Source organism: Salminus brasiliensis, chromosome 9, assembly GCF_030463535.1.
Source record: "Salminus brasiliensis chromosome 9, fSalBra1.hap2, whole genome shotgun sequence".
NCBI lineage: Eukaryota > Metazoa > Chordata > Actinopteri > Characiformes > Bryconidae > Salminus > Salminus brasiliensis.
The window spans coordinates 38,493,350-38,507,635 of NC_132886.1; the positions used below are offsets into that span (position 1 = coordinate 38,493,350).

Genomic DNA, 14,286 nt, shown 5'->3' on the forward strand with positions numbered 1-14,286 from the left:
AAGAGGGGGAGAAGGAGAGAGAGGGGGGGGAAAAGGAGAGAGAGAGAAGGGGGGTGAGAGAGAGAGAAGGGGGGAGAAGAAGAGAGAGGGGGGGGTACCTAAAACTATCAAGGAGTTTTGGGTGGGGGGGGAGAGGGGGAGAAGGAGAGAGAGGGGGGGGAAAAGGAGAGAGAGAGAAGGGGGGTGAGAGAGAGAGAAGGGGGAGAAGAAGAGAGAGGGGGGGGGGTACCTAAAACTATCAAGGAGTTTGGGTGGGGGGGGAGAGGGGGAGAAGGGGAGAGAGAGGGGGGGGGGGGGCGAGCGAGAGAGAGAAGGGGGAAGGGGGGAGAGAGAGAGGGGGGGAGTACCTAAGACTATCAGGGAGTTTTTTTCGGGGGGGGGAGAAGGAGAGAGAGAGAGAGAGAGAGAGAGAGAAGGGGGGGCGAGAGAGAGAGAAGGGGGGAAGGAGAGAGAGAGAAGGGGGGAGAAGGGAGAAGGAGAGAGAGAAGGGGGAGGGGGGAGAAGGAGAGAGAGAAGGGGAGGGGGGAGAAGGAGAGAGAGAAGGAGGGAGAAGGGGAGGGGGAGAGAGAGGGGGGGGAGAGAGAAGGGGGGAGAAGGGAGAAGGAGAGAGAGAAGGGGGAGGGGGGAGAGAGAGAAGGGGGAAGGAGAGAGAGAGGGGGGGAGAGAGAAGGGGGGAGAAGAGAGAAGGAGAGAGAGAAGGGGGAGGGGGGAGAAGGAGAGAGAGAGAGAAGGAGAAGGAGAGAGAGAGGGGGGGAGGAGAGAGAAGGGGGGGAGAAGGGAGAAGGAGAGAGAGAGAGAAGGGAGAAGGAGAGAGAGAAGGGGGGAAGGAGAGAGAGAGGGGGGGAGGAGAGAGAAGGGGGGGGAGAAGGGAGAAGGAGAGAGAGAGAAGGGAGAAGGAGAGAGAGAGAAGGGAGAAGGAGAGAGAGAGGGGGGGAGGAGAGAGAAGGGGGGAGAAGGGAGAAGGAGAGAGAGAGAGAGAAGGGAGAAGGAGAGAGAGAGGGGGGGAGGAGAGAGAAGGGGGGAGAAGGGAGAAGGAGAGAGAGAGAGAAGGGAGAAGGAGAGAGAGAAGGGGTGGGGGGGAGAAGAAGAGAGAGAAGGGGTGGGGGGGAAGCGGGGGGCCTAAAACTATCAGGGAGTTTTTGGGTGGGGGGAGAGAGAGAGAGAGAGAAGGGGGGAGGAAAGAGAGAGAGAGAAGGGGGAGGAAAGAGAGAGAGAGAGAGAGAAAAGGAGGGGGGGTACCTAAAACTATCAGGGATCCACAACCATCAAAAGACATTCCAAAACCCAAGCTGTCGAGGCCAGGTCTCAAACCCACAACCCTGTCCTTAACAGGCTGGTGCTCTAACCACTGAGCCACCATGACAGCTCAGGCATAAAACATTTCGAAACCGCCCTATATCAGAGAGTTTTAATTAATCATCTAAAATAATCAATAGAGTTACTACCACCTAACTTTGTTCATGCTAGGTCTGGAACCCACAAACCTCTCGTCTAGAGCCTGGCACTTTAACCTCTCAGCCACCACGGCTGAGCAGAACTAGGGCATGCCAAACCACCCTCTATCAGGGAGTTTAGGGTGCTAGCAATAATCATCAAAAGACATACCAGCAACCAAGGTGCCAAAGCCAGGTCTCAAACCCACAACCCTGCCCTCAGTAGCCAGGTGGTCTAACCACTGAGCCACCATGCCTGCACAGATTTTGCCCATTCCAAACCACCCTATATCAGAGAGTTTCAATTACCATCCAAAATAATCAATAGAGTTACTACCACCTACCTTTGTTCATGCTCAGACTAGGTTTTGAACCCATGACCTTCTTATCTACAGGATGGCACTCTAACCATTCAGCCACCACAGCTGCGCAGGCTCAGGGCATGCCATACCACCCTCTATCAGGGAGTTTAGGGTGATATCCATAATCATCAAAAGACACACCGTGACCCAAGCTGCTGAGGCCAGGTCTCAAACCCACAACCCTGCTCTCAGTAGCCTGGCGCTATAACCACTGAGCCACCATGACTGCACAGGGCTAATGCTTTCCAAACCACCATATATCAGAGAGCTTCAATTACCATCCAAAATAATCAACTGACTTACTTCCACCTACCTTTGTTCACACTCAGGCTAGGATTTGAACCCACAACCCTCACACCTACATTCAGGCGTTTTAACCACTCAGCCATCCCGACTGTGTTGAGCTGACACATGCCAAACCACCCTCTATCAGAGAGTTTTAGGTACGATGCACAACAATTAAATAACTAGCTACCAAGGCCAGGTCTCAAACCCAGAACACTTTTGCTGACAGCCTGGCACTCTAACCACAGAGCCACTATTATTGCACAGATCTTGTTCAATCCCACACCCCTGTCCTCTAACCCCTGAGCCAGCACTGCCCAACTCTAAGTTATGCCTAAATACTTAATGTCAGAGAGTTTTAGTTACTATCCAAAATCAACAAATGTTCCACCACCTACCTTTGTTTATGTTCAGGTTTCAAACCCACAACCTTTTCATCAACAGCCTGGTGCTTTAACCACTGAGTCACCACTACTGCCCCGGTCTAACTCCTGCCAAACCACTCAGTGTCAGAGTTTTAGTTACTATCCAAAACCATGAAAAGACTTACCATCACCTGCTCTGCCAAGCCAGGGCTTCAAACCTACAACCCTCTTCTCAATAGCCCGGTACTCTAAACACTGAGCCACCTCTACTGCCCAAGTGGAAGTCATGTCAAACCACTTAATGTCAGAGAGTTTTATTTACTTTCAAAATCATCAAAAACAGACCAGCTTAGCTCTTGACTAAGACAGGGTATGTTTATGTTGGTCTACAAGCATGATCAACCCGCCAAGCCAGACAGCTTGACCATGGTCCCAGCTCCTTTACAACACTGCAGTAAAGTGTGTTCCCACCGATATCTGTTGTTGTTGGACTACTGGTGTAGTGAGTGTGTTTATAGTGGGGGAATGTTCTGTGAGCGAGCGGTTCTGCGGTTCTCCCGCTGGTAAAACAGAGCATTTCAGTGATGGTTTAATAAAGGGTCAGATATGATGGTCTGTTTTCAGGTTCCTCTGTAAAATAGCTCCACACTGCAGAACCTCAACTCTTTTATTTACCTTCTGAGAACGTCCGCACTAATGCTGCTGTCGGCCGGCTGGGCAATGGCAACCGTTAATAGCGCCTTAAGGACAGCAGAGGGTGTCCGAACACTGTGGTTAAAAGAAAGACCCGGATCTGGATTAGGATTCGGCTAGCCGATACCCGATCCGTTAAAATATGACTGGGCATAAATCAGCTATTCGGATACTTTTCGATACTTGGTGGAATGAATGTTTAAAAAGCTGAGGACTGAATGTTTTAATGGGAGCGTAGCTAAATCTCTTAAGCTTTCTTCCTCACCTCGTACACCTCGAAATGAAAATGCTCCACACATTTTCTTAAATGTTTTATTTTTAGCCAATTGTCATTAATTATCCCCATCACAGTAGTCACAGCCCTCCCACACTGTCTCTCCCTCAGTACAATTGACAAGCAGCAGCGCTTCCCACGTAACAGTGTCCATTCACAGTCCAGCAGTGTCCGGCGCCGTGCCTCGCCAAAGTGGTTTGGAATGAAGTAGCAGACTGTCAGCTCTACAGTGGCTCGTTGTGAAGATGAAGTAGCATCGGAGAGAGTCAGCGGGCAACAAGGCATTACAGTGTTCCACTGTTCTCCTCCTGCCTGAGCTCCTCACTGTGCCAGCCTCTGCTATATGGCCACTTTAGGTTCCTGGAGGCCTCGCTCTTCTATTTTACAGTACAGACTGAAAGTCATTCAAGGTCTCATGGAGGTACGAGAATAGCAAGGCAGAGAATACCTCCATACCTCAAGCTCTGAGGTCCATCAGCCAAGCCAGTTGCTCAAAGACGTGCCTATGTGGTTTCAGACACTGTACAATTCACTGTTATCTAGAACAATGGGCAAAATTAGAGTAGAGTCACAGAGGTCATTTCTATACTACCTGAATCTCCTACGTCTTGGTGGCTGGGCCATAAAGGAGCACCGTTTTGAAGCCGCTCAGAAGCGCAAAGTGAATGACCCGCGTATCGCTGGTTTCAATCCTGGGTCAGGCTGCTTGCCATCAGCAGCCAGAGCCTGAGAAAGCACAATCGGCCGTGGCTAAAGTATAGCTTGCAAACATGGTGGAGGCATTTTCACACAGTGTTACAACAGAGTCTTCATTTTTTAACACTTATTTTAATCAAAAACCTTCTGCAGATGTTCAAAAGATCATCCATTTGATTTCAGTTTTATTTGGACGCACATATTTACAACGAGCAACCACAACATTAAAACCACCTGCCTAATATAGTGTAGAACCCCCTCATGTCCAAAACCTGGACTCTACAAGACCTCTGAAGGTGTCCTGTGGTATCTGGCACAAATCGTTTTAGCAGCCGATCCTTTAAGTCCTGCAAGTCGTCCTTCCTTGGAGCACTTTTGGTAGGTACTGTCCACTGCACACCAGGAACACCCCACAAGACCTCGCTGATGTTTTGGGGATGTTCTGACCCAGTCGTCTAGAACATCACAGTCTGGGTCAGATTCTTACGCCTGCCTTTTTTTCTTACAACACCACATTCGAGAACTTGAGACAGGTGGCAGCAGAAACAGATAATCAATGTTATTCACTTCACCTGGCAGCAGCCTAAATGTTATGGCTGGTCATTATTAAGGTTCAGACTACATAGAACTGTATTAAGCTAATTTGCATGAATTGCAGATGTTTCAGGGTGCAGGTTGCTTGTGCTACCACTATTATTTAGCTACAGCAGGTGCTAGAACTTGAACCTGCCCCGACTGACAGCTGACAGATCTACGTTTACTGACGTTTCCTTTCCTACTGGTAATAAAAACAAAATAGCTGCAACAAAGGCACCGTGTCCCTGCTACCAGCGGGAGTGACAAAACAACACACATGTAGTGACCCTATTGAGTGAAGAAGTGCCTTATATGGGCGCTTCCGGTTGAAAGCCCTTGAAAGCGGCCTTCATTTGAGGTCCAGGACCATGGAGGCCGGGTTCTCCAGGTAAGAGCGCCACAGGTTGGAGAAGCGGCACATTGTAGCGCCGTCGATTACCCGGTGATCCGCCGACCAGCTGACGCTCATGATGTGGGCCTTGACCACCTCGCCACGGGAGTTGAACCTGGGCAGCACCTTTAGGAGAGGAGAGAAGTACGATATTGTTGGGTCTACAAGATCCAGAGAACTTACACACTAACTCACTGATGTTCAGACTACAAGCCTCATTGCTCAGGTCTAAATAAACGGGACTCGGTTCATTTAAACCCTGTAACTTGTTCTCCTCCGAAAGGGCTCTGAGTGGCTACTATGACCCGAGGATCGGAGGTTTGAATCCCATGTCACGTTGCCTGCCATCAGCAGCCGGAGCCTGAAAGAGCACAATCGGCCTCGCCCTCTCTGCCCACATCGCTGTGGGTAATTGGCTAAATCTAAAATCGTGGAGCAACAATTGGGTAAAATATTTTTAAAAAGAGTGTGGAGACCGAAAGGATCTGCTCATGGCCCAAAACGTAAATCTGTTAAGCATGGTGAAGGTAGGGTCATGGTTTGGGCTCAAATGGCTACTTCTGGAATTACTGGTCTTTGTTGACGATAACTCAACAACAACTGGTTGCCCAGCCTAAAACCATTGGATGGAGCACCGTCCATCATTCCAAAGAGCCACACCTCAATGCTGGGGGGCTTCATAACCCTTATAGCCCAGGCCTGGCATTAGGGAGCATGGTGCAGAAGCATGTTTTTCTGCTCCAGAGTGTCCTATTCTATTGGCAGTACTTCTCTACTGAGCCTAGACAAGCTGTGTGTGTGTGCATTTGCACATCTGTATTTGTGTATTGATTGCTGTCCCAGTACTTTCGGAGGAGACTGCCTGACTCTTGGGGGTTCTGGGGAATACTTATCCCACTTATCCGTCGTCCCTGTGTTAATAAAACCCGCAGGGAACTGAAGATACAGCCCATAGCTAATCTGACATATACTCAAAGGCATAAGAGCTCGGTTAGTTTTTGTAAGTATGTGGACGCCCTTTATTATTAAACACTGATGAAGCTCAGCTGGCTCACCTGGATCTTTCCCAAAGCACCGATGGCCACCTCCGGAGGCAGAATCACCGGCTTGGCGTAGGTCCCTCCAATCTAAACCACAAAAACATTCAGAATGAATCAAGGCACAGAACACAGATCGCCGTGTCCTGTCCTGAATCTCTTATCACTGATCACTGTTCCAGCATCGGCTTGCTCATAGGACACTGGGTTCTGCTGGAGCCACGAGAATGGACTTTTCCTGCTGAAAGCCCACCGTGACACAGCGTCATTTTTTATTTCTATATTTTTTTTCTTCCTTGTTCCAGGCCAAATCTGGCCCGGCTGACTCAACTCTCTACCAGCCTCGGGTTTCAAGGTCAGCTGAAAGCATTGTGTTTTATGAAAAGGGTGTGTGTGTGTGTGTGTGTGTCCAGCTGAGGGCTAAGAAGGCTAAATACTCTGGGACGTTTCTTTCCAAACTTTTTGAAGAATAAGAATAATCCCAGATAACAACACAGCGCATTAACAAAGCCGGATCAGCTCAATCTGCAGGATTCTAGACCTGCTTTCCAAAACAAATGAGACCGGACTGCTCTGTGCTGCAAACCAGCTATTACGGGCCGTGCGTAAACCTGGTAAGTCAGTCGTTTAGGACCTAGTGCCATCTTCTGGCTGGGAATTGAACTACATGGGTTGAGAAAACCATGTGAGGAAGATCATCTGTAAGGATTACTCGATCAAGCAGAACAACCTTTTATCCGTAAAACTCAACTAAACTTTTAGCATTTTTTTATTTATTAAATTCATAGTCGAAAAACTGGCCAACAAAACCTCTAGGAGCGCAAATATCATCAGTCAAGACGTTAGCAGCATGTATCAGAGCGTTTTAGACATGAAAATCAACACGGTTCGAGAGAAAAATGTCAGTTGGTGTGCATGGAGCCATGAAAGGACATAATGGGGAAAAATCCAGATGTTTTCATATTTAAGATAATTAATAATTCATTAAATTATTCATTTGACCAAACCCACCCCCCCCCACCCCCCATGTCCTTTCAGGGGCTCTGTAGGTGTGGAATGATTAAGTCTAAAACAACTAATCAATCTATTAAGCCTAAAACACTAAAAAAAAAAATGGACATCAACCAATGTTTGACGTCGGCGGGTTCTGTTTACGTCATGTGACCAAAAAAGGGGGAAAATACAGACCTTTTCCTCCCCAGCATGGTCTCCCATGCCCTATCGCTCTGTGCTGAGCTCATGCAGTGCAAACTGCGGGGGAGGATGAGGATCAGGTAGCCAGTACCTCAGATCAGTACCTCAGATCAGTACCTCAGATCAGTACCTCAGATCGCTTTATTTGGCATTTGAGGGTGACTGTCGTGTCCTGTAAGGCAGGGGGGTGGATCAGTGTAGGTTAGCTAACGTTAGCTAGCCAGTCAGACACAGATGTATGTAATATATGTGTTAGAAGTTAAGCTCAGGGCGTCCTCACCACTGGTTGATGCCACTAGCTCTCGTTTTGAGGCAGATCCACAAAAAGAGTCACTGGCTAAACACGTCCCTTGGCCAGTTTGCACTGAGCATGCACTCTCGGCACAAGTTAGCTCACCTTACAGCATCCCGTCCACACAGCATTTGAGGTGACTGACTTTAAAGGGGTTTTGGGACCAATCTAGGCTGTACACTTGAGGCTTAATTTTGAGGCTGGGTCCCAGTAACAACACATCTACAAACCCCCTCCTGGAACCCACCTAGCCCACGTCCCACCCATGCAAGCCCCATATAAGCATGTTGGCTGGGTTTAATCAAACAGAAAATGTTCGTGGACCCCTCCGCTGAAGCTCACCGAGCCGATGTTGGAGAGTGTGAACGTCCCCCCCGTCAGGTCGGCCGTGCCCAGCTGTCCTGCCGAGCCCAGAGCCTGCAGGCGGTTCAGCTCAACCGCCACATCGAACACACTCAGAGCCTGCACGCCCTTCACGTTCGGCACCAGGAGGCCCTGGGGGGTGTCCATGGCCAGGCCGATGTTATGAGACGCCTGTGAGGAACGCAAGGTGCAAGAGAATCGATTAAGGGGTGGATTCAGGAAAGCAGACTGCAGGTTCAGGAGACGTGAGATAGAGATAGATCAGGGCTTGCCTTATAGGTGAGGTTCTGGCAACCCTCGTCAACAGATGCGTTGAGAACGGGGAACTGCAGAAGGCAGAGCGACGCGGCCTAAAAAATATATACATTCAATTCAATTCAATTAAAGAGGACGCAAGACTTGCAGTGAAGAAGTAAGACGTACATATATGGACAAAAGTATTGGGACACCTGCTCATTCATTGTGTCTGCTATAATCAAGGGTATTAAAAAAAAAGAGTTTTGCCAGAGATTGCTGTGAGGATTTCACTGCATTCAACTCCTCAAAACATCCTAAAAAAGTACTGGATGGAGCAACACCATCCATCACTCCAGAGGACACAGTTCTTCCACCGCTCCACAGCTCAATGCTGGGGGACTTTACACCCCTCTACTACCCCACGCATGGTGCTAATAGGTTCATCAGTGTCAGAGTCTCCTATTCTATTGGCAGTACCTCTCTACAGGGACTAGACAAGCTAAATGCACTCATCAGGGGACATTTGGACATTTTATTAAGTCAAAAGATTTATCTGACTAAAGGACGTCGTACCTTGATAAAGAAAGGCATGTAGCTAAGCTTGACTCCCCGAGACTCGGACAGCCCTTTCAGTTCTGAGCGCAAGCGCACCAACTGAGTCAGGTCCACCTCCTCACAGAAACCCAGGTGAGGGATCTTCAAAGCAGCAGTCATGGTCTTCACCATGGCCTTTTGAAAACCTGCATGTTCAGGAGAACCGTTAGCATAATTTCTGTTACAGACATAGCTAAGTTATCCTTGACAGCCATCATTCTGCATTAGCCACTTCAGCAACATTAGCATTAGCAAATTTAGCAAGTCATCACACAACATTCAGTATTAGCAAAATTAGCAACAGCGTTCAAAACAGGATGGAGCTTCCACTAAAATCTGCCCGAACTGGACATCCCACCAACAACTAACTAACATCCAGTATTAGCAACATTAGCAACGGAGCGCAGAGGCAGCTGAAAGTCACCGTTAAGGGGCTCCGTCCGGTCTTTGCCTGTGAACACTGGCCTCTGGACAGCAGGCGTAGAGCTCTGGACCGGTTTCTTCTCTGCAGCCGGCACTGGCTGCTTCACTTCATCATAAGGGAGGATGGCTCCTGTCTGCTTGGCCAAGAAGTTCAGGATGTCCTCCTTCAGAATGCGTCCATCCTTCCCTGTCCCAACCACCTCGCTCAGCTTAATCTGATGGATGACGGAAGGAGAAACTGAGGAGCCATGGGAAAAAAAAAGGGCTAGACAGATCTTCTGCACAAAGCCACATTATACAGTATACATCTGGACATAGACCCCAGTAGAGAAGGACAGCCCTGTGGTCATCTCTGCTGGGAAGTGACTTAACACCATGTGCCATGTGAAGCAAGTCACCGCTTCTTTTCTAACTGCTGCCGACGCAGCATCGCCAGGCAGCCGACGCGCTCTGAGGAAAGTGCCGGGTCTCCAGCTCCACCTCATCAGCTAACACACGCCTGTGCCGGCCGCTATCGCTTAAGAGTGATGAGGGGAGAGAGCAAGAGAGAGAGCGCCATCTACCCAGTTGGATTGTGCTCTCTCTCCAACTCCGGCTGCTGATGGCAAAGCGGCATGGCTCGAGTTTCGAACCTGTGACCTCCCGGGCGCAGGAGACCACTGAGCCAATAATTTGGTTTCACGTATCTTTTGTAAGGAAACGTATGAATTGGGTCTCGCTGTTGGATGTTGTCCTACATTGTTCTCCATGGCGAGACGGCGGACGGCAGGCGTGGCCTGGGTTTTGTGTCCTTTAATCTCCTGGTGCGTGTGCTCGTGCGACACTGCCGGCGTCTCGACAACGTCCTCCTCGGGAGCGCCATCTGAGGGACGAAATGGATGAGAGGAATGTCAAATAATAGACGACTACCCAGCATTAAAGGAGCAGTTAACTCATGTTAGACATCTGACGTGTGCTTCTTTACTTTACAACAAGAGCAATCATGCGTGTGGTAGTTGGTGTGGCGCAACAGATAATACCACTACCTGCTAGTGAGCTACCTCACCACGTGGGAGACTGGGGTTCGATTCCCAGTCTGGGTGACTATGCTGCGCTACACCAATAAGAGTCTTTGGGCAAGACTCTACACTCTACTCTACTCTAACACTACATTGGCCCACCTCTGTAATACGAGTCGCTCTGGATAAGAGCGTCAGCTAAATGCCATAAATGTAAATGTAAACAAGAGATGCTAGGCCTAACATTGCTAAAAAAATAAAAATAAATAAAAAATCTCCTCTTCCTAACTTCATGCCTAAAAACGTCTCTTCACAAAGCATTCTGACAGACGTCTGAACCTGAACATAGGTTTTGGTGATGATTCTCTCAGAGGTCCAAATCCAGAGTTTGTTAGCAATTAGCCTAGCATCGCTCGTTCTGAACTAAAGAAGATCGACTGAAGCTGGGGTCAGTGATCAGTCATCTTCCAGGAGTGCTGGAGCTTCTCGCCTTGTTCGCGGTCTGTCTCGATGTCCACCAGCGGAGATCCAACGAGGGCCACCGCGTCCACGTCATAGTAGAGCTTGCGTATGGTTCCGTCGTAGCGGCTCGTAATCGTGACGGAGGCTTTGTCACTTTGGACTTCGCAGATGCTGTCGAACTGGGACACCTTATCCCCCTCCTTCACGTACCTTTACAAAGAGACGGGGATGGGGTAAGAGAGAAGAGGAGGTCCTGGGGAACCTCCAACCACCTCTAACCACCTCTATCCATATAAACATCAGCTCAGAAAGGACTTGACTCGAGCGCCCACAGACAGGAGGGATTCTCCAGAACCTCAACCCACTGGACAGAAGGTCCCTGATGGGTTCTCCTAAATCTGTGGTCTTCAAACCTGGACCTTGCATCCAGTTTCAATTCCTGGACATCCTTGGCAGATGCGACACATTCAAGATCCAGGACTGGAAACTGGGTGTAAGGCCCAGATGTGAAAGCCAGATGTGTACTAATGCTAAACTTCCACATGCACTGCATTTACTCCGTCTGTAAAGACCCAGAACTGTTCTGGGAAGATGTATGGTGGAGGACGTACCACTCTTTCACGGTCACCTCCATGATTCCCTCTCCGATGTCCGACAATTTGAACTGAAGGACTTGTCCAGAAGCCGCTGCGGAAGGTCAAAGCACAGTAGAATTAGTGTTTACTGAGTAGATGCACCCTAAATAAATCTGCTGGTGGGGCTACATAAGAAGTCTAAGAAAGCCATAATGAAGTCTCTGTCCTTTTATTAATAATAGAGGGAAAATTCTCAAAAAAATGTATCACTAAGGATAGACTAAGGAGAACTGAATTTTTAACCACTAGGGGGCGCTCTAGCCCGGTTTAGGACAGCTAAAGAGTCGTAAATCAGAAGAGCATGGCTTTTGTTGGTTAAATCACTTGTTTTAAGATTATTTCGAGTTTAATTGCATGTAAACAAAAGCCAAAATAGGCTGGTTGTCCAAATTTGCTTCTTTAGTTTTACTAAAGCGCTACAAGGCTAACGTGGCTAGCATGAATATCATCTTCTACTATACTAGGCTCGTCCTGGATGTTGTGTGTAAACTGCTGGACAGATCGAGATCACAGTACATCGTCATCCAGCATCTAACGTAAAGTGGTCATAAACGGGAACAGGGACACTTAAGACCCCTGGTTTCCAACCCTGGTCCTGGAGGCCCCAGGTCCTTGTTTTGGAGTTAAACAGCTGGGTCAGGTGTTCTGGGATCAGGGGAACCAAGCCGAAATGAGCTGGCTAGCGGGCCTCCAGGACCAGGGTTGGAGACCAGAACTTTAGACTGTGACTGTGAGTGTTCATAAGAACTGAAGAAGCTGAAGGGACGTACCACGGCTTGGTCTGAAGGCTCTCCACTGCTGAGAGGTAAACGGTGAGGGATGGCGATGGAGCGCATGACCCCCCTGGAGCCTGGGACATGGCTTAAAGCAGCAGCGGGACGAAACCTGGGGCTTTTTATTTAGGGAAAAACAACAGAAAGAATGATTGCAACAGGGAGCGACTGCAGGCTTCAGGTGACCGTTTGCTGCCATTAGAAACCAACAAAAGGACAATTAGGGCTAGTCCAATTCTACTGGTTTTACTGGGACTCTACTGGTATTATACAGAAATGCACTTCACCCGTCCACATAATTAAAAAGAAAGCTAGGGTGGGCTTCTTATTAGAAAGGAGGCTAATAACAAGCTCCCATATGGTCAGCTGGGTGGAGCTGATAGACTGGACAGACAGTGGTGGTGGTGGTGTTAATGTTATGGCAGATAGCTGAGTGTAGAACTATGTGGGTCCCTCAAACAGCAAACCACACACATGTCCTCACCAAGCCAGGACAGTCAGACTAGCCATAGACTGTCAGTCATACTGTCAGGCTGGACAGAGGAGAGGAGACTAAGACTAAGACTAAGACTAAGACTAAGTTCATCAATACTTTCCAGACTGGTCAGAGGGGTCTGCGCACGTGCAGCACCCAACAGTTCACTGCAATTAATGATGAGTAAGCGTCTGAACTGTGTGTGTGTGTGTGTGTGTGTGCGTGTGAGAACGAGAGAGAGTTACCAAAAGTCTCAGGATCCTCAGAGACCTCACTGCTCCCACCGCCGCCATCTTTCCCCTCGACTCGCACCAAGATGCTTCCTGGACCAAGAGGTCTCACCCGCTCGGGAACACCTGCGGCTTTTCTCGGTGTAATATCGGCCATAGCCGGCTGTATTTCCCCCGCACTGCACGCGCCAGGCTCCACTCCCCAAACACTGCACCGCACCTACATGGCAGGCACGCGTACCCGTGAAGGGGAACCTCCCGCAGTGACGCCTCTCGTACAGAGACTCTCTGTGGCTCGGGTCCGGTCTGATGACGCCACTCTCACGCCTCCCCTGAGCAGCCAATCAGCGTGCTTCACGCTTCGCCTCCAAGCGTTGAGGGGTCGAGGCTGAAGGCGTCCTCTGTCCTCTGTCCTCTGTCCTCTGTCATCTGTCCTCTGCCCCCCCCCCCCCCGCTGATATTATTATTATTATTATTATTATTATTATTATTATTATTAGATTTATAATTATATTAATTTTTATATTATTTTGTAATAGTAATTAATAATAGTAATTATAACAATATTAATAATAATGATAATAATATGTACATTAAGTATTACTACTTATTGTAATATTGCTAATAAATAAATGCACCCCAATTAACACATTATTAAGTAAAACAATAGGTAATAATAATAATAACAATCAAATAAAATAATCATGACAATAACAATGATCATAATAATAATGACAATATAGTCATGTAGAGTAATAAAAACTATACTACTAATAATAATAATAAGAAGAATATTTGTTTTACATTGGTTCATCCAATAATATCTAAAAGTAATAATAACACTAATATAAGTAGTTACAATAATATAATATATGACATATATAATAATAAATAGTTTCAGAATAGGTCATATAATAATAATAATAATAATAATAATAATAATAATCCTCATAATCATATAGTGTAATAAAACTATACTACTACTATTATTATTATTAGTAGTAGTATTATTAATAATAATAGTTCTACAATAAGTAATATCAGAATAACAACAATAATAATAAATATTATGATGATTATAATTATAATTACAATGATGATGATGATAACAATAAAAATGGAGACAATAATAATAATAATAATAATAATAATAATATGTACATTAAGTATTACTACTTATTGTAATATTACTAATAAATAAATGCACCTCAATTAACACATTCTGAAGTAAAACAATAGGTAATAATAATAATAACAACCAAATAAAATAATAATGACAATAACAATGATCATAATAATAATGACAATAACAATGATCATAATAATAATGACAATATAGTCATGTAGTGTAATAAAAACTATACTACTAATAATAATAAGAAGAATATTTGTTTTACATTGGTTCATCCAATAATATCTAAAAGTAATAATAACACTAATATTATAATACAATAATATAATATATGACATGTATAATAATAAATAGTTTCAGAATAGG

At 46.8% G+C, this 14,286-nt stretch overlaps 1 protein-coding gene across 1 annotated transcript; it reads right to left on the reverse strand.

The window, feature by feature from the left end:
• Window positions 1–4,276: 4,276 nt before the first annotated feature.
• LOC140562572 (lipoamide acyltransferase component of branched-chain alpha-keto acid dehydrogenase complex, mitochondrial-like) lies at window positions 4,277–13,053 on the reverse strand. The gene is made up of 11 exons (XM_072688320.1): window positions 12,804–13,053; window positions 12,081–12,201; window positions 11,287–11,362; window positions 10,704–10,885; window positions 9,953–10,077; window positions 9,217–9,430; window positions 8,772–8,938; window positions 8,234–8,311; window positions 7,941–8,132; window positions 6,131–6,202; window positions 4,277–5,201 (listed from the first exon to the last, which is right to left on the reverse strand). Exons 1-11 carry the CDS (start codon window positions 12,849–12,851, stop codon window positions 5,034–5,036), a joined length of 1,443 nt encoding a protein of 480 aa, XP_072544421.1. The 5' UTR covers window positions 12,852–13,053; the 3' UTR covers window positions 4,277–5,033.
• Window positions 13,054–14,286: the final 1,233 nt, after the last annotated feature.

What these genes read in the sequence shown, in the direction of transcription:
- LOC140562572 (XM_072688320.1), bottom strand. Translation starts at nt 12,851, where the DNA reads ATGGCGGCGGTGGGAGCAGTGAGGTCTCTGAGGATCCTGAGACTTTTG. An exon ending in CCGGACGGAGCCCCTTAACG is followed by an intron (nt 8,939 to 9,216) that starts GTGACTTTCAGC and finishes CTGAACATGCAG; the next exon opens with GTTTTCAAAAGGCCATGGTG. An exon ending in GTGCTTTGGGAAAGATCCAG is followed by an intron (nt 5,202 to 6,130) that starts GTGAGCCAGCTG and finishes CCTCTCCTAAAG; the next exon opens with GTGCTGCCCAGGTTCAACTC.